The 24,304-nt window shown below is 46.5% G+C and overlaps 2 protein-coding genes across 4 annotated transcripts; both read left to right on the top strand.

The window, feature by feature from the left end:
• The first annotated feature begins 259 nt into the window (after positions 1–259).
• PSMB8 (proteasome 20S subunit beta 8) lies at positions 260–4,145 on the top strand. Of its 2 annotated transcripts, XM_057304887.1 has the most exons (6): positions 260–1,028; positions 1,781–1,928; positions 2,090–2,201; positions 2,629–2,758; positions 3,132–3,336; positions 3,816–4,145. In XM_057304887.1, the coding sequence occupies exons 1-6, from the start codon at positions 882–884 to the stop codon at positions 3,902–3,904; spliced, it is 831 nt and encodes a 276-aa protein (XP_057160870.1). In that variant the 5' UTR covers positions 260–881; the 3' UTR covers positions 3,905–4,145. The 2 variants fall into 2 exon arrangements, with proteins under 2 accessions (XP_057160870.1, XP_057160869.1); XM_057304886.1 differs by having other exon boundaries at positions 335–1,028; positions 3,132–4,145.
• A 1,752-nt stretch (positions 4,146–5,897) lies between these two features.
• TAP2 (transporter 2, ATP binding cassette subfamily B member) lies at positions 5,898–19,039 on the top strand. 2 transcript variants are annotated; one of them, XM_026482623.4, is made up of 13 exons: positions 5,927–6,227; positions 6,594–6,678; positions 6,793–7,293; positions 7,383–7,497; positions 8,718–8,848; positions 9,134–9,339; positions 11,602–11,799; positions 11,919–12,047; positions 13,185–13,373; positions 13,503–13,676; positions 13,849–14,008; positions 14,376–14,512; positions 15,106–19,039. In XM_026482623.4, exons 3-13 carry the CDS (start codon positions 6,801–6,803, stop codon positions 15,283–15,285), a joined length of 2,112 nt encoding a protein of 703 aa, XP_026338408.2. In that variant the 5' UTR covers positions 5,927–6,227; positions 6,594–6,678; positions 6,793–6,800; the 3' UTR covers positions 15,286–19,039. The 2 variants fall into 2 exon arrangements, with proteins under 2 accessions (XP_026338407.2, XP_026338408.2); XM_026482622.4 differs by lacking the exon at positions 6,594–6,678 and having other exon boundaries at positions 5,898–6,227.
• Positions 19,040–24,304: the final 5,265 nt, after the last annotated feature.

Genomic DNA, 24,304 nt, shown 5'->3' with positions numbered 1-24,304 from the left:
CATGGCGCTCCGACCGAGAAACTGACTTTACCACCGCCCCCGCCCTGGTCCTTTCCCGAAGAGCTCACCCCGCTCAGAAGTGACACCTGCCGGGGTAATTTCAGCGTAGTGGGCGGGGTTTTCTAGTAAATCTCTTCCATTCTGGGAGGGCCTCGGTATGTGACGTCAACAGTTGCCGGGCAGTTTAGGCCAACACAGGTTGCAAGGAGAGGCGGAGTTTCGAGGAGTTTCTCCGCTGTGCTCAGTCGAGCAACAGTCTGGCAAGCAGGTGCGGGCCGAAAGGGCGGTTCTTGTGGGTGGCTATAGAGGCCCTAAGGGACTAAGTCGAAGGATTCGGAGACTGCGCCCTCTCCTTGGTGCCTCCTTCCCCCACACACTGCGGGGATATTCTGTTGCGGGTTGCCTCAGAACCTGTCCTCAAGAATCACTGCCCGCACGTACTCCTCTTTCTCCCACTTTTATAAAATGATGCTCCTGTGAACCCCAAGCCCCGGAGGTGAAACTATTCCCAGCTTCTTGCTGACTTGCAGCTTTCTGGTTGAGGCTAAGCCTTTAGACGATACAACCCCATACCCACGTCGTAACTCTTCAGAAGATACCCGGAGGCGTGGTGGTGTCTCTCCCTGGAATCTCAGCACCAAGGGGGCTTTCGAAGCCGCGCCCTCTCTTTCTCCTTTTCTTCGTCACCTATTGTTTCCCCAACAAACGTAAGGGCGGAGCAGAGAAGCCTGTTCCCAATATGATATTCCTGGTCGCCAGCCGCCCACTGGCCTCTTCTAGGAAAGGGCAGGGGGATGTAGAAAACGTTCTGGTTCCCTCCCCTTAAGGCTGCAGGCTTTCGCTTTCGCTTCCTCCGACGATTTTCTGGGTCCTAGGCGATAATGGCGCTGCTGGAGGTGTGCGGAGCCCCCCGAGGGCTGCGGAAGGATTGCGCTGTCCCGGGCCTGGGAAGCCACCTTCGCTCGGACCCTGGACACTACAGCTTCTCTCTGCGGTCTCCGGAGCTCGCCTTCCCCCGGGGAATGCAGGTCGGGCTGTAAAGAGAACTCGGAGTTGGGGGGAGACGGGGAGGAGGGCGCAGAGGAAGGGAGGGTCACCCTTGAGACTACCCAGAGGCCGGGAAAGCCAGAGGGGGCCATCCTATAGTGAAGGAGAGCCGCGTCCAGGGCCCGGTGCCAGGGAGGAGGCCACGTGGGAATCGGGGGCTGACCGCCTGAGGGTTAGAAAGTACAGATTAGGGTAAAGAGTTAGAGGTGTGGTGGAGGGAGACAAGAGCGCTTTCCTGCCAGTTCTCCCTCATACACGAATCACGAAGCCTTTCTCCCGGGGCTCTCGTGCCTTGGAAAACCGGGGAACTTGGACGGTTAGCCTCCACTCAGCCGCTCAGTGTTGTGGGTCTTGGCTCAATCACTTCGTCTAGGTCTGGGGCATGGCTTCTGTAAAATGGGGATATTATTAATAAAACGTGTTGTGAGTGTTAAATGACCTATGAATGGGAAAAATGCCATTAAAGTCGCCCTTAAAATGTTTACTTATGGTTGACATTGATTTCCTCTCGTATCTATTGTGCTGGAAGATGGAAAAGATGGGTGTCATGTGCTGCTTCTTTTCCTTCTCCCGAGTCACATCCTGCTAGAGATTGGTTATTAACTGTTCCAATTTTAATGGTTGCAGAGTTTCTGCCCATCTCCTCACTCCCAGACTCTTGTAAAGCCTTTCCTGGAGCCCTGTGTTTCAGAAATTTTCAGTGCCCCTTTCTCTGCCTTTTCTCTCTCATTAGCCCACTGAATTCTTCCAATCCCTTGGTGGGAATGGAGAAAGGAACATTCGGATTGAGATGAACCATGGCACTACCACTCTGGCCTTCAAGTTCCAGCAAGGAGTGATTGTGGCAGTGGATTCTCGGGCTACCGCTGGGAGTTATATTAGTGAGTGTGTGTGTGTGCCAGCAGGCAGAATCTGGGGAGCTGGGCCCCTCTCTCAGCAGGAGCCCACCATCTGCATCAAAGCAGAAGCAAATACTGATTTTGGACACACAGGGAGAGCTGTGGGGTCAGTTCAACTCTCTCAAAGCTCCATCTTCTTCCAGGCACCTCAAGGGTTAACAAGGTGATTGAGATTAACCCTTACCTGCTTGGCACCATGTCTGGCTGTGCGGCTGACTGTCAGTACTGGGAACGTCTGCTGGCCAAGGAGTGCAGGTAGGCCAGGCCTCCTATCTCTCTCCTAAGCCCAGTGGTCACTCGCGGACCCTGGAACCTCCAGATCACTGTCACTCACCCTTTCCCTCTGTGCTAATGCAGTGTATCACAAAACAGCCTTCTGGTGATTAAAAAACGTTCTCCCAAATCTCAGCCTGTGCTCTTGGTGCAATGCAAAGATAAGTTGTTGGGTATTTAGCACTGACGTCATCAATCCTGGTGGGACGGTGTCATTTACTAGGATTTCTTTATGTGGTTTAGATACTTCAAATTCCAAATCTCTCCCTGATCCTTAGATCCTACAAAACCATTCTTCTGAAACGCTTATCTCTTTAATTATTTCCTGCACATCAAGTGGGCTGCTCCGGGAGCTAGCCTTCCCCTGCCACCTCTGAGTCCGCTGCCCCCACCACCCTGTTGTACCCAGGCTGTACTATCTGCGGAACGGGGAGCGTATCTCAGTGTCAGCAGCCTCCAAACTGCTCTCCAACATGGTGTTCCAGTACCGGGGCATGGACCTTTCCATGGGCAGTATGATCTGTGGCTGGGATAAGAAGGTGGGTGCTCTCCATTCCCCCTATTCCCGCACAATGGATGAGAGACTGGCTTCCCCTTCGTACACTCCCACTCCTTCCCTATGAGATGCATGGCACATAGAACACTGGGTTATAGAACCGTTCCAGCATATCATGGACTATTTCTGGGTCCAGAGGTGGACCATTGTTTCATAAGCTTGTTCCTTTGAATAAAATAGCTGATTCCAACTTTTTTCCCTTAAAGTTCTATGATTGTTACTAAAATGCTGTGCTGGTTCAACCGTTCCTGGGTAATTCTTATTCTTTTAGCCACTTTTTATGGCTCACGCTTGAACCTGTATGTTACTAAAAACTCCCTCCCAACTCTGACTGGGAAACATGTTGCTTCCTATAGGGTCCTGGCCTCTACTATGTGGATGCAGATGGGACTCGGCTCTCAGGAAATATGTTCTCCACTGGCAGTGGGAAAACCTATGCCTACGGGGTCATGGATAGTGGCTATCGGCCTGATCTTAGCCCTGAAGAGGCTTATGAACTGGGCCGCAGGGCTATTGTTTATGCCACTCACCGAGACAGCTATTCTGGAGGTGTTGTCAACAGTAAGAGACCAATGCTACCACACCCGTGGGTGGGGAGGGAAGGGGGATTTGAGATTGGGAGAGTTAGAGGGGACAGAGTGGTAGGGAGGAGGTCTTTTCTTTTCTTTCTTCCTTTTAAAGATTTATTTATTTATTTGAGAGAGAGGGAGCAAGCGAGCATGCGTGTGATGTGGAGGGGGCAGAGGGAGAGAAACTTCAGGCAGACCCTATGCTGAGGGCGGAGCCCGATGTGGGTTCGATCTCATGACCCTGAGATCCTGACCTAAGCCAGAACCAAGAGTCAGAGGCTTAACCGACTGAGCTGCCCAGGCGTGGGGAGGAGGTTTTCAGCATCCAAAGAGGGGCATTGAAGCTCCGGTAATCAAGTATGTGTTGAGTGTGTGTTTGGGACTATGTTATTTTCACCTTCCACATAACACCATGAACCGGAACTTGCTGGAGCGAAGGGTGACTCCATGTTCATTCTCCTTTGCTCACAGTGTACCACATGATGGAAGATGGTTGGGTGAAAGTGGAAAGTACAGACGTCAGTGACCTGCTGCACCAGTATCGGGAGACCAGCCAGTAACAGCGGTGGCTGGGCACGCCTTTTCCGGCAATGTCTCGCCAGCCAACTCAGGAACCTGGGCTAGCTTACACCCCATAGGAAATGGGAGCCTTAACCTGGGCCCTGAGGGAGAGAACTAGTGGCCAGTGGGGGTAGGATGGAGTTCATCCTATTGTGTGTTCTCTGTTTCAAGGAGCGTTCCCCCTACCCCAACCTCTGGGTGCCCCACTAAGCACAATAAAAGAAAACGGTTATAAATGTCTCTGTGTTGTGGCTGAGTGGACTTGGGGCTGGGGCTGTTGTGAGGAGGAGGGGGCAGGAAATAGAGATGCTTTCTCTGAGAACAGACATGAACCCCAACCTAAGAAATGGGGCCTCACCAAATATTTCTGTTGGATTTTCCTTCCACACTTGTCTCTCCATGCCCCCAGGAAGGCCTGGTCAAGGTCTGTGGACACATATGTGCGATTTGATTTATTTTAGGGTCCTTTTTATCGGGACACAACCTGAAGACTCCTGTGTGGTCCATTGTTAATGGTTTGTGTGTCTGGGAGTAGGTACTAGAACAATGGTTTTTGATGTGGCGTCAGATGGAAAAGCTTCCACCTCACATGTATATGGTGATTGGAAACATGGTACATTTACCTCAAATAACACTTTTGGGATACTGGATATTGAATGCAAAGATGGACATTAGGGGTTCAATTTCATGAGGTGTCATGCTCAATTGCAAGAGGACAGGACCATGATTGAAGAGGAAGAGAACTCCCTCCCTGAAGAGGGAAATATGAGTGAAATACACGCAGGTTAAGAAAATGAGACAGACATAATGAGATTCTCTGAATCATGCTGGAGCTGCAAGGAGCACAGACAATGTCCCCTCTTAGGGAGGGTTAATAAAAAAAAAACCTTGAAAGTAGTTAGCAGTTGAACAGGGAGCTTTTTTTTCCATTAGGGAGAGATTCTTAAAATCTCAGAATGGCAAGGTTGGAGACATTTTGCTTATCTTCTACTTCAAATACCCCCCCCCCCCTTAAACTAGAAGTGCCTCATTGGTAAACATACCAGTAACATTTCATTTTTTTAAAAAAGATTATTTATTTATTTATTTATTTATTTATTTATTTATTTATTTGACAGAGAGAGACAGCCAGCGAGAGAGGGAACACAAGCAGGGGGAGTGGGAGAGGAAGAAGCAGGCTCCCAGTGGAGAGCCTGATGTGGGGCTTGATCCCAGAACGCCGGGATCACGCCCTGAGCGGAAGGCAGATGCTTAATGACTGAGCCACCCAGGCGCCCCACCAGTAACATTTCAAAGGGGTGGTTTGGAACCCAAGTGATCCTTCCTTTGGGGAGATTTTGAGTTGGGGAGGTAGTTTCAATCTGAAGAGTTATTTCTGGAATAAACAAACCAGCATGTTCCATAGATGGGCTCTGGGTCAGGCAGGACCTATAGAATCCTGTCTACCACTTGATCAATGTTAAAATGGACCAGGAAACAAAGTCCGTCCTCCTCATATGCCAGAGGTGCTCCCATGACATAATCTGAAGCACACACCTAGAGGCACCTGAACACGTGTTCTGCTCAAGGAGTTGCCTTGAGGAGGGCGGATGAAGGTAAGAATCAGGGCCTTTCAGCTCAAAATCTGTGTAAGTGGAAACCCACTTAGGCCCCGGTGAAAGTGTCTGGGACCCTCTATTTAGGAGAGGTCCAGATTGTTTCTCGCTCAGAATCTGGCTCTGTTTTGACCCCAGACCCTGAAACTGGAGCTTTGGATGGAGGACGAAGCAGTTCTCAAAACAGGATGAGAGCTGGAGGCAAGAACATCCAGTGGTTCTCCAATTACAAAACATCTCATTCCTTGAAATAGCTTTATTTTACTTAATGACAATTTAAAACACTTGCAGAAGTTTTCTGTTCCAGGGTGATTGTTGCTAAGCACAAGAGGCTCCCTGCGGGGCGGGGCGCGTGCGCGCCCAGCTTGGCACTGGGCTTCCGCGCACGGCAGGTGTCGCGCGTCCCCCGCTGGTGGCCGCCCTGCCTGGAACCAGGGCTCGGTCTGGGGAAGCGAAAGCGAAAGCAAAAGTGGCGGGCGCCGGACGCCCCCGCTTGCAGACTGTCGCCAGCAGACAGAAGCGGGAAACGAAGGTGAGCCAGCGCGAGCGGATTTCAGAGCTCGGTGCTCAGCACGTAGCCGAACGCCCCCCCGGACGGAGGAGCTGCAGTCCCGAAGCCGCCGCCGGTGAGTTCAGGCGGCCGGCCGGAAGCCTGCAGCGCTAACCGACGCATCCCAACCCGCCACCCACTCCGCGCCCTCCTGCTTCCCGTCCCTCTGGCCTCCCGGTGAGTGCAAGGGAGCCGGCCGGACCGCAGGGCGGCTCTTCGGAACTCGGCAGCGGCTGGCGGTGGGGCATGGGGGGAGGGGGTCACGGGATTTTTCTTTTCTTTTCTTTTCTCTTTTCTTTTCTTTTCTTTTCTTTTCTTTTCTTTTCTTTTCTTTCTTTCTTTCTTTCTTTTTTTTTTTTTTTTTAAAGATTTTATTTATTTGAGAGAGCGAGAGCGAGAGAGATTATGAGCCGGGCTGGAGAGGCGGAGGGAGGAGAAGAAGGTTCCCCGTTGAGCAGGGAGCCCAGAGTCGGGGCTAAAGGCGCACACTTAACCGACTGAGCCACCCAGGCGCCCCAACGGGATTTTTTTTTTTTTTTAAAGGATGAGGCTCCCTCTGACAGGCAGAACGCCTTCTGTCATAAGCCGCCGTACCGATGGGCACCAGGGACCCAGGGGATCATTCAGGGTAGGGTTGGGTAAAATGAGAAACCGATGGGACGGGTTGAGCGGAGTCTGGGCGGTGAGCATAAGAGCGAGGATTGGGACCCCACCTCTGTAATTCCTCATCTTCTACTCCTAGATAACACCATGCTGTTCCCTGACCTGAGACCCTGGGCCTTCCTGCTGCTGGCAGACTCGGCTCTACTATGGCTGCTTCAGGGGACTCTGGGGGCTCTCCTTCCCCCAGGGCTTCCTGGCCTGTGGCTGGAGGGGACCCTGCGACTTGGAGGGCTCTGGTGGCTGCTAAAGGTGGGAGGACTGCTGGGATTGGTGGGAACACTGCTGGCCCCGCTCTGCCTGGGGACTCCGCTGTTTCTCTCTCTGAGGGCCCTGGTCCCAGGGGCCTTGAGTGCTCCCCCAGTCAGAGTGGCTTCAGCACCCTGGAGCTGGCTGCTGCTGGGGTATGCGGCTGTGTGGCTAGGCTGGGCCATGTGGGCTCTGCTGAGCTCTCCAGGAGCCCAAGAGACGAAGCAGGGCCAGGAGAACAATACAGACTTGATGTGGAGGCTGCTGAAGCTCTCCTGGCCAGACCTGCCTTACCTCCTTGCAGCCTTCTTCTTCCTTATTGTTGCCGTGTTGGGTGAGTCAGGAAGAGGGCATGGGAATCGGAGGTGGGCAAAGGCCCTTGCTGCCAGTATGTTCATCTGTTCTCCTTCATGCCTCTTACAGGTGAGACAGTCATCCCTTACTATTCGGGTCATGTCATTGACATCCTGAGAGGTGATTTCGACCCTGATGCCTTTACCAGCGCCATCCTTTTCATGTGTCTGTTCTCCATTGGGAGGTAGGTGATGCTTGATTGGGTTCATTTGCTAGCCCCACATCTTTACAGGGGCCCTCCATTTCCTAACTCTGTTTTCAGATCCTTTAGTACACGAAGCATAAAATACTGAAACCAAAATATGTGTGAATTTGTTTATTTGCGATTCTCTTTCACACACTCATCCATCCATCCATCCATCCATCCATCCATTCACCATATTTACCCAACATTATGCTTCCAATCCATACTTGCTACTCTTTGCTGAAACCAATTCCTCAGAAGTGACTCCCGGACCTATATTTCTACACCCAGCTCGAGTCTTGTAATCCACTTGTCTTCTTGACATTGCCATTGGACAACCCACTGTCACCTCACACTCTGCATATTCAGAGCTTCAACTGTATCACACTCCCTCCTGGTCTTCTTGAACATGGCTCCCTCTTTTATTCCCATGTACGAAACAATCAGTTTCTTAGGCTCCAAGCATCGGTATTGTTGATGCCTTTCTGATGTTCAGACACTAGCCCCATCATTTTCTGCTTTCAAAGTGTTTCTCCTTTGGCTCTTTTCTGGGGATTCTCACTGGGGTCACTGGAGTTCAAACCCTCCTCATTTTATGTCTCACTATCCCAACAGCCTTTTAAACAGAAACCATATTTTGTGAAATACTTGCTTCTATGCGTTCACATTTTTCCTTTAAGTTTTGTTGTATAAATGGTTGGCCTAAGAGGAATTCTCAACTGCAGGGACAATAGAGATGAGGGAACAGCATGTCTCTGGAGCTCCAGAGAAAGGGAAGGCAAGGGAATTCATGGCTGAGGTTCCCACAAGAAGGTAGGAAGAAGGACTTTGGGGTGGGGAGGAAAGAGACCAAGACAGAGGAGGAGAGTAAAGGGACAGCACTGAAGGAGGCCATAGGCTATTCCTTTGACAACATCTCTTCATTTCTGTTATAGTCTTCCCTGTGTCTAGCATGGAGTGAGCTCCATAGGTGCTCGTGAATTTGTATGTGTTATGATTCTGTTCCCACATCTAGCTCTCCCTGTCCTGTTTTTCCTCTCTCTGTTTATTCCTGCCCTTCCCCTTGTCTCCCTCTCCCGCTGCTTCTCTTCTGCCTCTCATGGTACACTTTCTCCAGCCTTGTATTTCTTTTCATTCTGTGCTTTCTCCTCTGCTTCTCTCACTCATTCCCTCCTTCTGTGCACCTGTGTCTCCATCCCGTGTTCCCTCCCCCCCCACAGCTCACTGTGTGCGGGCTGCCGAGGAAGCTGCTTCACCTTCACCATGTCCAGAATCAATGTGCGGGTCCGGCAGCTGCTTTTCTCCTCCCTTCTGCGCCAGGACCTCAGCTTCTTCCAGGATACTAAGACAGGTGGGGCCTGGAGTCCAGGTCTGGGATTCCCCTGGACATTTCTTGCCCCTCAGTTACCCTCCATCCCAGAAACAGCCTCTCTTCCCACCTACACCCACTGTGCCGGGGTGAGGAGCTGCTGAGCTGTCTTTTGGGACAGGGTAGTGAGATCACCTCCACCGGTCTCTGCAAGTGTGTTGGGGGGGGGTGTTTAGAAGAGGGGGCAGTGCCAATGGGGAGGGTCGGGGGCAGTCTCTGGGGGTTCTGCATTACCCATGGTTTTCTCACCCGCTCTGTCCTCCCTAGGGGAGCTGAATTCAAGGCTGAACTCGGATACCAAATTGATGAGCTGCTGGCTTGCTTTTAACGCCAATGTGCTCTTGCGAAGCGTGGTCAAAGTGGTGGGGCTGTACAGCTTCATGCTCAGTCTGTCCCCTCGACTTGCCCTCCTCTCTCTGCTCAAGGTGCCTCTGGAAATAACGGCTCAAAAACTGTACGATGTCCGCCATCAGGTATGTGGGGGTGTTAGGGAATCCCCAGGGCAAAAGAAGGCTCTCCCAGGGGTCTTCTCTTCTCAGCCTCAAGAGCAGCAGTTCTGACAGGCCTGAGAAGGGCCCTGAGCCCTGGGACTTTGTGCAAGTGTGTGTGTGTGTGTGTGTGTGTGTGTGAGAGAGAGAGAGAGAGAGAGAGAGAGAGAGAGAGGAGAGAGGGAGAAGAAAAGGGAGCATTTTTCTGGGATCAGGATAACTTCTTATCAGATTCTCAAAGGCGTCTGTATATACCTTCCCCACAAAAGATTAAAAATGCTGTCTTAGAGGATTTTAGGTAGAGTTTTCCCCTTTCTAATCAGGGGAAGGAATTTGGATGGAATGTAGAGAAAGTAGAAAGTGTAGTCAGGAAGTCCTGAGTCGGAATCTCAGGTCTGCTTTCTCTCTTTTTAGAAAAATGATGGTAAAGTATACATAACATAAAATTTACCATTTTTACTAGTTTTAATTGTGCCATGTCAGTGGCATTAAGTATGTTCACATTGTTGTGCAATGATCACCACCATCCATCTCCAGAACTTTCTTCATCTTCCCAAGCTGAAACTCGGGACCTATTAAATCATAACTCCCCACTTTCCCTCCTCCCAGCCTCTGGCAATGACAGGTCTATTTTCTATGAATTTGCTTACTCTAGGTATCTCACGTAAGTGGGATCATACAGTATTTGTCTTTTTGTGATTGGCTTATTTCATTTAGCGTAATGTCCTCCAGGTTCATCCCTGCTGTAGCACGTGTCAGAATTTTCTTCCTTTTTCAGGCTAATATTCCACTGATGCATGGACCACATTTTGTTTATCCATTCATCTGTCGCTGGATGCTTGGGTGGCTCCCACCTTTTGGCTATTGTGAATAATGCTGCTGTGAACATGGGTGTGCGAATATCTGTTCAGGTCTCTGCTTTCAGTTCTGTTGGGTGTATACCCAGAGGTAGAATTGCTGGATCTCATGGTAATTCTGTTTTTAATATTGTGAAGAGCTGCCGCCATACTGTTTTCACAGGGCCTGCACCATTTTACATTCCCCTTGGCAATACACAAGGGTTTCGAGTTCTCCACATCCTTCTCCAACACTTGTTATCTTCTGTTTATTTCTTCTTTATTACATCCCCGGTACTTATTGATCTTACAACTGGAAGTTTGTGCCTTTTGACCACCTTCCCCCAATCAATCCCCCACCCCTGCCTCTGGTCTCTGGTAACTACAAATCTGATTTCTTTTTCTTTGATTTTTTTTTCTTTAAATAGAACATATAAATGAGATCATACAGTATTTGTCTTTCTGTCTGGCTTATTTCATTTAGCATAATGCCCTCGGGGTCCATCCATGTTTGTGCAAGTGGCAGGATTTCCTTCTTTCTTACGGCTGAGTAAAATTCTGCTGTATGCATACATGCGCTGCTTTTTAAAAAATAACAGCCCTCCTAATTTTTATGAGATGCTAGCTCACCATGGTTTTGATTTGCATTTCCCTAATGACTGGTGGTGTTGAACATCCTTTCATGAGCTTGTTGGCCATTTTTATATCTTTTTCAGAGAAATGTCTGTTTAAGTTCTTTGCTCCTTTTTAAAATTGGGTTATGTTTTACTTGTTGAATTGTAGGACTTCTTTCACTATTCTGGATATTAGCCCCTTATCAGATACATGATTTAAAAATGCTTTCTCCCACTCGGTGGGTTTCCTTTTTGGTGGATAGAGTTGTTTGATACACAAAAGTTTTAAATTTTGAGGAAGACCAACTTATCTGTTTTTTCTTTTGTTGCATGTGCTTTAGGTGTATATCCAAGAAATCATCACTAAATCTAGTGTCATGGAGCTTTGCTCCAGTGTTTTCTTCTAAGAGTTTTATGGTTTTAACTCTGGTTTAGGTTTTTGATCCGTTTTGAGTTACATCCTCCCCCCCACCTTCTGTTAACTAGCTGTGGCCCCTTAGGAAAATGATCCCTCTGCCTTCATTCAGACACCAAGGGTGGTGTGAATCCCATAAATGAAGGGGCCAAAACCGCCTGTGCCCCCTGTACTACCCAGCACTGAGAGCTCAGTAACATTTTGTTCCCTTCCTTTCTACTCTCGTTAGTCCTTCTGGAAGGAAATGTAGGAAAGAGGGAAAGAGGACAGTGAGATGTTTTTAGGTAGCTCGGGGGAGCATCTCCAGGGCAGGGATGAGACATGGGGGGTCTCCTGTCTTCTGTCCCATCAGCCCCTTACACCCCCTGGCTCACTTTTGCAGGCAGTGCTTCGGGAGATCCAGAATGCTGTGGCAAAAGCAGGACAGGTGGTGCGGGAGGCAGTTGGAGGGCTGCAGACCGTGCGCAGTTTTGGGGCCGAGGAGCATGAGCTTGGTCTCTATAAGGAGGCCCTGGAACAGTGCCGGCAGCTGTGGTGGCGACGAGACCTGGAACGTGCCCTCTACGTACTCTTTCAGAGGGTGAGGAGGCTGCGTGGCTGGGGGTAGGACCCAGGGAGGGCCAGGGAAGGCAGTTGGGTCCCCGCTGCTCAGGGTGGTAGGAGCGGACTCCTTCTCAGTGCTCTCTTCTTGCCCTGCAGATGCTGCACCTGGGAATGCAGGTGCTGATGCTGAACTGTGGACTGCAGCAGATCCTGGCCGGGGACCTCACCCAGGGTGGGCTGCTCTCCTTCCTGCTCTACCAGGAGGACATGGGCCATTATGTGCAGGTGAGTCAGGAGCCTGGACATAGTCTTTATCCCCCCTGTTTTTCTCTCTGGCCTCTGGGCCTTGGGCTTTATTTGCACCCCTTAAAAATACAAAACCAAACCAAACCCCAACTCATTGTAGTATGGAGAATTTCAAACATACGCAAAGAAAAAAAAAAGATAAACTATAATGAACCTGCATATACCCATCACCTGCTTTACAGTTATCAACTCATGGCCGCTGCGTTTCAACGGTACCCCCACCCCTATGATTTTGAAGCAAATTTAAGACACAGTTTTATCTGTAAATGCCTCAGGGCGTACCTCTAAAACATGAACATTAAAAAAATATAACCATGAAGCCCTTATCGCACCAAAACAGTGTAACAGTAATTCCTAAAATTCATCAGATACAGGGGTCGTATTTCCACTTGTCTCGTATATGTAACGTGTGTGTATATTACACTTATCTCTCTTCTGTAGGCCTGTGGTAGCATCAGCCATTAGTGCCCAGTGCCTAGATCCATTAAAATTATGAGGGGCTGCAAGACAGAGACGCTCTACCATTCCTCCACTTATTAGCGGGACTACATCTCTCCAGGGAGACTTACCCTCGCTACTCTTTGGTGACCCAGTGGTGCAGCTGGAGTAGGAAAGGCCGAAGAGCATTTAGTTCTTGCCCTATATTTACCAGTTTTCAAAGAGAGTTACTTCACCTTGGTCTTTATTTTAGAATTTTCTTAGATATTTGTGAAACATCTTCTGTGTATGGAGAGCGGTGCTAGGTACGCTGGTGGCTGCAAAGATGAGGTGGGCACAGTGCCTGCTTTTAAGGAGCCCCCTGGCCAGTTAGGCAGCACAGAACGGTGCACAGGTAATACAGAAAGGTAATTGGCGGGTCTGGGGACAGAAGTAGCGCTGAACAGGAGGAGTATGGACCTCTCTATCCTTTACATTGCAGGTTGGCCCGCTAGGGTATTGGGTTGCCTTTGAATTCCATCTAAATTGCACCTTTAGGGGTAGGGAACCCTTTTTGGATGAGGGGAGGGGAAGCTTGGCGTGGGCGGAGTGTGGCAGGGGAGTGTGTGAAGAGCTGGGGAGCTGGTTTTCCGGTGAAGCTGCATTCGATTAGCTGACCCCTCCATTCCTCTTTTCCAGACCCTGGTTTACATGTGTGGGGATATGCTCAGCAACGTAGGGGCTGCCGAGAAGGTGTTTCAGTACCTGGACCGAAAGCCAAATCTGCCCCCGCCTGGGACGCTGGCCCCTCCCACTCTGCGGGGGCTGGTGGAATTCCAGGATGTCTCCTTCGCGTATCCCAACCGCCCGGACCAGCCTGTGCTCAAGGTGTCTGAAAGGGGCCCCGCTCCCAGGCAGCCTGTGGGTCCTTTGCCCTGAGAAGCGGATCGTCTCTCCGACAGAACGAGAAGGGGAGGGCCCTGAGGCAAGCCTCTGACCGTTTCCTGGCTTTTCTAGGGGCTGACGTTCACCCTGCGTCCTGGTCAGATGACGGCCCTGGTGGGGCCCAACGGGTCCGGGAAGAGCACAGTGGCTGCCCTGCTGCAGAATCTGTACCAGCCCACCGGGGGACGGCTGCTGCTGGATGGGCAGCCCCTCTCCCAGTATGAGCACCGCTACCTGCACCGACAGGTGGGTGGCCGCGGAGGAAGAAGAGGGGCAGGAGATAGGAGGGGAGAAGCGGGTGCAGAGAGCACGGCCGATCCGTGGGAAGCAGCACAGGGAGCCTATTCTGAGGGAGCTAGAGCAGGAGGAAAAGCGGATCCCTGACGCACCGTCCCCTACTCCCATCCCCTCTGCACAGGTGACTTCGGTGGGGCAGGAGCCCGTGCTCTTCTCCGGTTCTGTGAGGGACAACATTGCCTACGGGCTGAAGAGCTGCAGTGATGAGCAGGTGATGGCTGCGGCCCAGGCCGCCAACGCCGACGGCTTCATCCAGGAGATGGAGCACGGGCTGTATACAGGTACGTTCGGTCAGAAGAGGAACTGAAGCTGCTGCTTGGGGGTGTGGGTTGTGTCTGCTGTTTCCTTGCCCTTTGCTTGGCTCCCACTTGTCCACCTTCCTCAGCACCAGGAGTTCTCTAGTTGGCCCTCGGGGTTGGGAGTCTTTGTTCCCGGCAGCCTCAGGGTAGTTGTGGCCCTCTCCGAGGGCAGCCCCAGCAGGTGTCCACCCCCCCCCCCCCCCCCCCCCCCCCCCGCCTTCCTGACACCGGCTCTCACGCCTCCTAATGGGTGCTGGTGGAAGGACCAGTTGTGCACTTGCCCGTGCTCGTGGGGAGGACTTGTCGTGGCCACTTGTGTCTGAAGAAAGGTGTTTCTGCGTTTCCTCAGATGTAGGGGAGAGAGGCAACCAGTTGGCTGTGGGACAGAAACAGTGTCTGGCCATTGCCCGGGCCCTTGTGCGGGACCCACGAGTCCTCATCCTGGATGAAGCCACCAGTGCCCTGGACGTCCAGTGTGAGCAGGCGGTGAGTACTGGTGTGGGAGGGCGGGGCGGTGGGACCTGAGCGGCACGTTTGAAGGACCAGCTAGTGCAGAATTGGGCAGAGGCAAGACGAACGGCCCACTAGTGGAAGAGTAGCTGTGCTTTGGCAGGGGGTGGGGAGTGGAACGGAGAGTATGGGGTGTGGGACCACCCCCCCTTCTCCACAGCTCCCTTTTCTGTGTGCCTCCTGCAGCAGGACAGCTGAGAGAGACGCGGTGCAGGGTCTGTCGTCCACTCTTCCCACGTTGTCATCTTTCACGCCTTCTTTACGCCATGAGAGGTGGTGCCCAGTTGGGATATGGTGCCCATCCTGTTCTTACCTTTCCCTTTATTTTTTAAAAATATTTTATTTATTTGAGAGAGCGAGAGAGCGAGAGCAAGTGAGAGAGCTCAAGCAGGGGGAGCAGCAGAGGGAGAGGGAGAAGCAGACTCCCTGATGAGCAGGGAGCCCGACTTGGGCCTTGATCCCAGGACTCTGGGATCATAACCTGAGCCTAAGGCAGACACTTAACCAACTGAGCCCCCCAGCCGCCCGTGTTCTTATGTTTCTGAGGCGTTATGATCCTCCCCCTTCAGCTGCAGGACTGGAAATCCCGCGGGGACCGAACGGTGCTGGTGATCGCTCACAGGCTGCAGACGGTGCAGAGTGCGGACCAGATCCTGGTGCTCAGGCAGGGGGAGCTGCTGGAGCGCGCGCAGCTCATGGAGGGGCAGGACCTCTATTCCCGCCTGGCGCAGCAGCTCCTGGAGGACTGAGGCCCCAGGCACACGCGGCCCTTCTCATGGCCATCTCCATGACCCAGGGTAGCTCGTGCTGGGAGTTTCGCTGCGCTTGTGCCCCTAGGTACTTGCTCCTAGAGCTGGGGGCATGGTGGAAGTTTGGAGCATGTGTGCTCCTAGCGGGGCGGGGAGTCCCCGGAGGTGGGGGTGGGGGCTGCCGTCTGTTTCCAAGATCCTCATTTCCCTGGTGCTGAGTAGTGTGTTGTGGCATAATATATCTATTTAAAAATATTTTCCTTATTATGTAAATAGCACTTACGCATCGAGAAAAGTAAAACTAACCTTTGTTTCACTTCCCAGAGGTCACCATAGCTACTATTTTGCCAGCTACCTGTGTCTTATCTGTTCTTTGAGATAGATATTAGCCAATATGATGGAAATATTCATGAGGTTGCCTTTCTGTATCTTTCTCCATTCTCACTGATGTCTGATATTCTGGGGGAGCCTAAGGTAGAGAGGCATAAAGCACAGTTTCCTAATTAACAATGTTAAAACATTGGTAATATCTACCATTTATAGAGTTTTAATATGAATAGGAACGATGCAAACGTTTTTCAGGTATTATCATACTTAGTCCTTTTCCTCAACCCTATGAGGTTGGTTGTTATTATCCCCATCTTACAGATGAGGAGACTGAGTCTCAAAGAGATTAAACAACTTTTCCAAGGTTACACAGGGCTGGAGTTGGAGTTGAATCCAGGCCTGACCCCTGAGTCCACAATCTCAACCAATAAATTATATGACATCATGTGTTCCTAATCTTGAATTCATACTCAGATCCAGTCAATAGCTCGGAATCCACTGCCTTCTCTCTAGCCCCATTGTTATTACAACTTTCACTTAGTCTTAGATGATCTCATCTCCAGAGAGGTTTCCCCACCGTTGGTTCACTGGTGCTGAACCACTGGTTCATTTGGTGCTGACTGAGCCGTTCTTCACGAAGTCATTTTTCTTTCTAGCAGACACATAAGATGACCTCACTTCCATAAAGTCCTTCAAGCGCTCTTCATCCCTTTCTGCTCCGATCTTCTCACGGCATGCAAGGTTGTGCAGCTCATTCGCAGCACCCTTTCCTGTTGCATTAAGCTCCCACTGCAAACTTACAGCCCTCCTCATGCCTTTGTGCCTTTGCACATGGTGTGTTCTTGCTATTTCCTGAACCACCCTTCCCGATTTACCCCAAGTCCTTCAAGGCTTAACTCAGGGGTGAGGTCTTCCAGGAAGCCTTTTCTGATCGCAGTCTGGAGAAAGTGTCCTTTCCTTGCCCTTTTATCCCCCAGGGCTTACCTCTTTCACAGCCTGTAGTAAACTCCTTATCCTCCCACCCCTCTGTTTTCCCACTAGACCATGACCTCCTGGGGGGAAGGCCATATATCTTATCAAACTTTATATCAACTACCTGGCTCAGGGCTCGATTCAAAGCAGACAATAAGCAAATGTCTGTTGCACAAATGAGTAAATCTTCTCTGTCCTGCCTCCTCTTGCCAACCACTGAAAATTCAGAGCTGTGAACATTACTGCCTTTTGGGAGGGACTTACCTTTGAAGGTTCCTATTCTAGGAAAGAGAAACTTTCACATTCCCAGAAACACCAGGTACTTTCCAGCTCCAGCAAGGAACTAGCCAGAACTTCTGCTGTTTTTTTTTTTTTTTTTTCTTCCTGGTAACTGTTGTTGGGAACCCGGCAGGGTGAGAGTAGGGAGCTTTCTTATGCAGATAAGCCTTTGCTTCCTTCTGCTGTTTGCGTCTCCAGTATCACTGAATGTGAAATACCCACGTGGAGAGAGACAAGTCTGGCCTAATTCCTTCCCCTCTCAACCAAAGGTCCTTCCTCTATTTATACAATGGAGATAATCATTCCTGTATCTCCCAACCTTAGGGAAACTGTTGCCCTCATGGAGGAAGATAATCTGTTAAATTCATTGATATCCTCAGTATGACACCCATAGGCTCCTAATAGTTCAAGCTAGAAGGGATATCCTCAGTATGACACCCATAGGCTCCTAATAGTTTAAGCCTAGAAGGCATCTTAAAATAACATAGCTGTCAAATCTTACTTTACAGAAAGAAAAACTGGCCTGAAATTGCAGGGCTACTCAGTGATTGAGCTGGGAAGAAAACTCAGGCATCCAGATGGGCAGTTCAGAAAGCTGCAGCAGACCTCAGGATCTTAGGATGTCTCGAAAGTTGGTTATCTCAGGGAGAGTCCTTATGTCAGGGACACATTCTGGAAATGTTCGCTGGAGGTCAGAGTGTGGAACTCTGGTGAATACCTACAAGTGTGGTCTGTCTGGTAACCACAGATATGAGTAATTCTAGTCTGTTCCCGAGTTCTAGTTCTTTTCATTCACCCTGCCTTCCCTCCAACACCATTTGATCTGCCTGCCCGTTAACTTCCCCTTCTTGTCACTTACTTGAGGCATCTTTCCCCTTTGGTCACATTTTACTCTTTCCAAAGGATGATATGAATGGAGAGGGGAAACCTCTGGATCCCCCAGACAACCTCCCACCCCATCTGCTTTGCCCAGTGTGAAAATGGCATTGAATTTCAAGTCCTTTATTCCTCAGCCGAGTAGGGTAGCCCACTTGCAGTAAACATGGGAGTTGTGATTCAAGAGCAGGAAGAGTGCAGTTGTCAGAATTTTGGAGAAAGTAGTAGGGAGTAAGGAAAACAAAGATCTTTCTGGTTTTTGGCGCTGACTGAGCCAAAAAAGCACCCGTCTGACTGAGTCTGATGCCCATCTAGTGATCCTAGGAAATACTGGGTTTTGAACCTAGAGTTTTATGGACTTATGAATTGTAATAACTTTGATGACAATAATCATTCAAGTGCTATGCTAAGTGCCTGACTTATATCTTTGTACTTTATCTTCGAGATAATCCTGTGTGGCAGATATTAATATATCAATTCTAAGAATGAGAAAATGGAGGTTTAGGCACATTGCCTGGGTCACAAAGCTTGGAAGAGGTGGACTCTGCCCATCTTTACAATAAAACTCCTGAAAAGAGTTGCCTGTACTCCCTCTGTCTGCTTACCCTCCTACTATTCTTTTTTTTTCTAAAGATATAATTTATATAAATAGGCAATATATTAATGTGATTTAAAATTCAAAAGCCACAAAAAGGTATGCAGAGGAAACCCTCACTCCCATCCCTCCCATGGTTTGCCAAGACCCCTTGCACACGCAGTCCATGCTCCAAGCTTTATGTTTATCCTTCTAGGGAAATTTCATGTATATTTAAGCAAATATGTATATGTGTTCTTGTTCCCTATTTTCACAAATAGCAGGTTGTTAGATCCACTGCTCTGAACTTTCTTTTTTACACTTAGAAATATATGACTATATAGCATTCTATTTTATGGTAGTACCGTATTTCATTTAGCTTGTCTTCTCCTATTGGTGGGTAATTTCATTTAGCTTGTCTTCTCCTATTGGTGGGTAATGGAAGTCTTTAGCTATTTAAGCAATGCCTTGTGTAGACATTATAATACACATGTGCAAGAATATCTGTAGGGTAAAATTCTAAAGGGGGAGTTGCTGAGTCCAGGTGTGTATACATTACTAATATTGCTATATGTTGCAAAATTGCCTTCCTGTAGGTTGTATTCATGCGCAGTTCCATCAGCAATATGTGAATTTATCTGTTTCCCCACATGCTCATCAACACAGAGTGTTGTTAAATTAACTTTTTAGGTTTTGTCAATCTTATGGATAAAAAGTGACATCATATGGTAGTTGTCATTTGTTTTTCTTTTATTACAACTTACATAAGGATACTAAATTCAGCAAGAAAAATTGGGACACAGGAAGCAAAGATGAGAAACACACACACACAAAACAATAACAACAAAACATCTGTCTAAAATATTGAAATCAGAATGAGGAATGAAAGATGACTATAAAAGTCACTAACAGTTATGACTATTAAATTTAAGAACACGATAGAACAATCACAACATGAGAATGAAGCAGATAAAGTAAAACATTCTAAAGCCTTTGTCTTATTTGGAAGGAGGGTAGAGTTTAACTTTGGATGTTGCCAGTTTAGGTAGCTATGTTAAAACGTAGGGGTAAAAATAGAGTTACCCTATGTCCCAGCAACTGCACTACTAGGTATTTACCCAAAGGATACAAACATAGTGATCCAAAGGGGCACCTGCACCCCAATGTTTATAGCAGCAATGTCCACAATAGCCAAACTATGGAAAAAGCCCGGATGTCCACTGACAGATGAATGGATAAAGAAGATGTGGTATATATGTATATGATGGAATACTACTCAGCCATCAAAAAGAATGAATTCTTGCCATTTGCAATTACATGGATAGAACTAGAGTATATTATGCTAAGTTAAATAAGTCGATCAGAGAAAGAAAAATACCATAGGATTTCACTCATATGTGAAATTTAAGAAACAAAACAGATGAACATAGGGGAAGGGAAGGAACAATAAAATAAGATCAAAACAGAGAGGGAGGCAAATCATAAGAGATTCTTAACTATAGGAAATAAACTGAAGGTTGCTGGAGGGATGTGCGTGGGGGATGGGGAATTGGGTGATGGGCATTAAGGAGGCCAGTTGATGTGATGAGTGTTGGGTGTTACATGCAACTGATGAATCACTGAATTCTACCTCTGGAACTAATAGTGCAGTATATGTTAATTAAATTGAATTTAAATAAAAAAAATTTAAAAATTGTAGGGGTAACTCTAATATAATTAGAATTTAAAATTCTTAAGCCAGTAAGAGGAAATTAGAGAATATTTTAAAAATGTAATCAATTTAATATAAGTGATGAAAGGAGAAAAAAGGAAGCAAAGAAAGAACATAACAAAATAGAAAACACAATAATAGTAGAAACAAATCCAGATAATTTAGTAATTGCAATAAATGTAAATAGCTTAAATTTGAAGGTAAAAGAAAGAGGTTTTCAGATTGGATTAATAATACAGCTGTCCCGCCCTTATCTGTGGGGGATATGTTCCAAGACCCCCCAGTGGATGCCCAAAACCACAGATAGTTACTGAACTCCATGTATACTTTGATTTTCTCTATATGTACATGCCTATAATAAGGTTTAATTATAAATTAGGCATAGTAAGAGATTAAGAACAGTAACTAATAATAAAATAAAACAAATATAACAACATACTGTAATAAAAGTTATGTATTGTTTCTTTCTCTCAAAATACCTTATTGGACTGTGCTCACCCTTCTTATGATGATGTGAGATGATAAATGACTATGTGATGAGATGAAGTGAGGCAAGTGATGTAGGCATTGTGGTCTAGCATTAGACCACCATTGACCTTCTGACCTGTTGTCAGAAGGAGGATCATTGGCTTGTGGGTGGCAGTTGACCACATGTCACTGAAACTGCAGAAAGTGAAGCCGTGGGTAAGGGGATCACAAAATCCAGTTACATGCTCTTCACATTAATCACAAGGAAAACCTAAAGACATGAAAAGGTTAAAATAAAAACCATGTAATAAGATATACAAAATGGACACTAACAGAAGACAATGTTTGTAGTTACTTTGATACCTAAAAATATAGTCGAAGGCCAAAGTCATTAGTGGAAACAAAGACGATCATTGAATAATGATAAGAAGTCACTAGAACATTATACTGAAGCAGACTCAGTCTACACTTAGCAAAAATACCACAAAATAGGTAGGTAAATATAGACAGAATTATAAGAAGAAATTGACAAACATTTTTCTCAATAATTGTAGATTGAGTGGAAAAATGAGTAAGGATATAGAATAAGCTTATTGATGGCCTTGTCTATAATATCTGGGAGTCTCAAACTATCTCACAAAATGGATAAACCAAGTATTCATATTTAGAACATATTAAGAGTACAAAGGTAAACACAAAGAAAATGGAAGAGGAGAGGAGAAGATGTAAGCTGGCACTTTTATGATGTTCATAACTAATAGAAACTGTCTAAAGAAAAAGGAAACTAATTGTATTATATAAGAATAAAGTTATCAGGACAATCCCCAAATATACAGCTTTTAAAATATCTGAAAAACTGCAATTAAGAAAACATGAGACACAATGAAAGCTTTTCTAAAAGAAATACATAGGTGGCATATTTAACAGAAAATGATATTATTTACAAATCAAAAATTACACTGAATCTATTTGCTATACTAATTGTAAACGGGCTTTAACTGACATATAAAACAAAAGCAGTTTTAGATTAGACTGAATGAAAAACTGCTAAAATAGAGTGACTCAGAAAGTCCATTCATTTATTCAAAAAATAACATGGTGGGAAAGGCACAGCAAAAGAATGCAAACAAAAAGGAAGCAGAGGTCACAACACTATTATTAAAAAGGCAAAATTCAAACAGAAAAAGTTGGTGTAAAATTCATAATGGATATATAAGAGATGTGCATTTAAGTTCTAGATAGCACATAAAGAACTCTCATAAAGCTGAAATTAAGGGAGATATAAGGAAAATATTCAGAAATGTACTAATATTAGGTGACTTTAATTTACTTTTCTCAGTGGACAAAAATAAATATGATCACAGAAGATATGCCAACAGTATAAAATTAGATCTGATGGACCTATATTAAACTTTCTTTATTAAAAACAGAGAACATATCTTTTCAAGTTCCAGCAAAACATTAGTGGAAATGGACTACGGTACAAAAAAACCTCAGTAAGTTCCTAAAAATAGAAATGATATAGATACTATTCTCTGACCGTAATGGAACAAGCTGGATAATAATAACAAAGTTAGAAAAGAAAAATACTTCTCCACGTAGGCACTTAAAGAAACTATTTCTTTCTTGATCAGAGAGAAAAACAAAAATGAAAATTTCTAGAAAAATGATAATTAAAAATCACATATCAAAAGTCTCGAGATATAGCTCAGGCAGTGCTCAGCAGAGAATTCATGGCCTTAGTTGCTTAAATCAATGAAAGGAAAGAAGGAAACCAAGCGAATTAAGTGAAAAGAGCAGCATACTTAGTCACATGAGAACAGGAGCAGATAATAAAAATAAAAGCAGAAATTGAAGAGTTAGAAAATGGAAAAATAGAATAAATTCAAAAGTTCTAAAAAATTTCAATAAAAATAAACCACTGACAAACCTAATCAAGAAAAAAGTAGAGAAAATAAGAAATGACAAGGACAACATTAATACATGAACAGGGGAAAATCATAAGAAATTGTTCAATTTTTTAAAAAGATTTTATTTATTTATTTGACAGAGATAGAGACAGCCAGCGAGAGAGGGAACACAAGCAGGGGGAGTGGGAGAGGAAGAAGCAGACTCATAGCGGAGGAGCCTGATGTGGGGCTCGATCCCATAACGCTGGGATCACGCCCTGAGCCGAAGGCAGACGCTTAACGACTTCGCCACCCAGGCGCCCCAAGAAATTGTTCAATTTTATAAAAATAAACTTGAAAACTTGGGTTGAATGAATAATTCTCTTGAAAAATACACCAAAACCAATCCCTTTAGAGGTAGAATATTTGTATAGAATAATTTCCAATGAAGAAACAGGAAAAGTTGTAAAAGAGCTACCCCAGTAAAAGCTCCAGCCAGGTCCAGACATTTAGGGCAATGTAATAAAGTCTTTAAAGAAAAACAAAAAAAAAGAAAATTCTAATCCTAATTAAATGGTTCAGCAGCAGCAAATGTGTTCTTTTAGTGAAGTAAGTATAATACCAATGTTAAACTATGACAATGCATTAAAATAAAAACTGTAGATGAATTTACTTATTAATATTGATGCAAAAATCCTTAAAAATATTTATAATATTCTGTTTACAACAGAATCTAGCATGAATTGAAAAAACAAAACAAAACATCAAGATAGGTTGGGTTTGTTCTAGAGAGACTTTTTAAAGTTCATAATATGATAATTTCAGTGGGTATTTCCTAAGAATAATGAGTTTAAGTAAACAAATTAGCAGAACAAAACACCACCAACATTCACTTTTTCCAGGATGATGTGGTGGACAAAACCATCCTAGGAGAACGGTGTCACATAGTAAGCATATATCAGTATGTTGGGTGGATCCGCCCAGCCAGCCGTCGTATCAAAGCCCAGACCCTTGGTTCCTCATTCTCAAATGGATTCTCACTGACTCAGATCACAAGTTTGCTTCCGACACCCCAGATTCCAACAATTTCTGTTGTCTCTCATATTCTTTCCTTCTTACCTTTCCCCTCATGTCACCACCGAGGGAGAATTTAGCAAGTGTTTTGAGCTGGCAAAATTCTTAGCTTAGTACAGTTCCTTCAGTTAAACCGTGTCTCAGCATACAGTGTTCCCTAAACATATGTCTTAATTTTCTTTTTTAAATAAGATTTTACTTATTTATTAATTTGAGAGAGAGTGCAAGGTGGTAGGAGCAGAGGGAGAGGGACAAGCAGACTTTGCACTCAGTGTGGAGCCCGATGCAGGGCTTAATCCCATGTCGCTGAGATCATTACCTATGCCAAAATCAAGAGTCAGATGCTTAACCAACTGAGCCACCCAGGCACCCCTACCCCATTCCTTCCTTCCTTCCTTCCCCCCTTCCTTCCTTCCTTCCTTCCTTCCTTCCTTCCTTCCTTCCTTCCTTCCTTCCCCCCTCCTTCCTTCTTTCCTTCCTTCCTTCTTTTTAAAATATTTTGATTTTATTTATTTATTTATTTATTTATTTATTTATTTATTTAAGATTTTATTTATTTATTTGACAGAGAGAAAGGCAGCGAGAGAGGGAACACAAGCCGGGGGAGTGGGAGAGGGAGAAGCAGGCTCCCAGCTGAGGAGCCCGATGTGGGGCTCCATCCCAGGACCCTGGGATCATGACCTGAGCCAAAGGCAGACGCCTAATGATTGAGCCACCCAGGAGCCCTAAAATATTTTTATTTTATTTTTAAATAGGCTCCACACCCCACGTTGGGCTCAAACTCATGACCCCAAGATCAAGAGTCTCATAGTCTACTGTCTGAGCCAGCGAGGTGCCCCTATGTTTTCA

The sequence above is a fragment of the Ursus arctos genome, unplaced genomic scaffold (assembly GCF_023065955.2).
Source record: "Ursus arctos isolate Adak ecotype North America unplaced genomic scaffold, UrsArc2.0 scaffold_31, whole genome shotgun sequence".
NCBI classification, from domain to species: domain Eukaryota; kingdom Metazoa; phylum Chordata; class Mammalia; order Carnivora; family Ursidae; genus Ursus; species Ursus arctos.
This window is presented reverse-complemented; position numbering and strand designations above follow the sequence as displayed.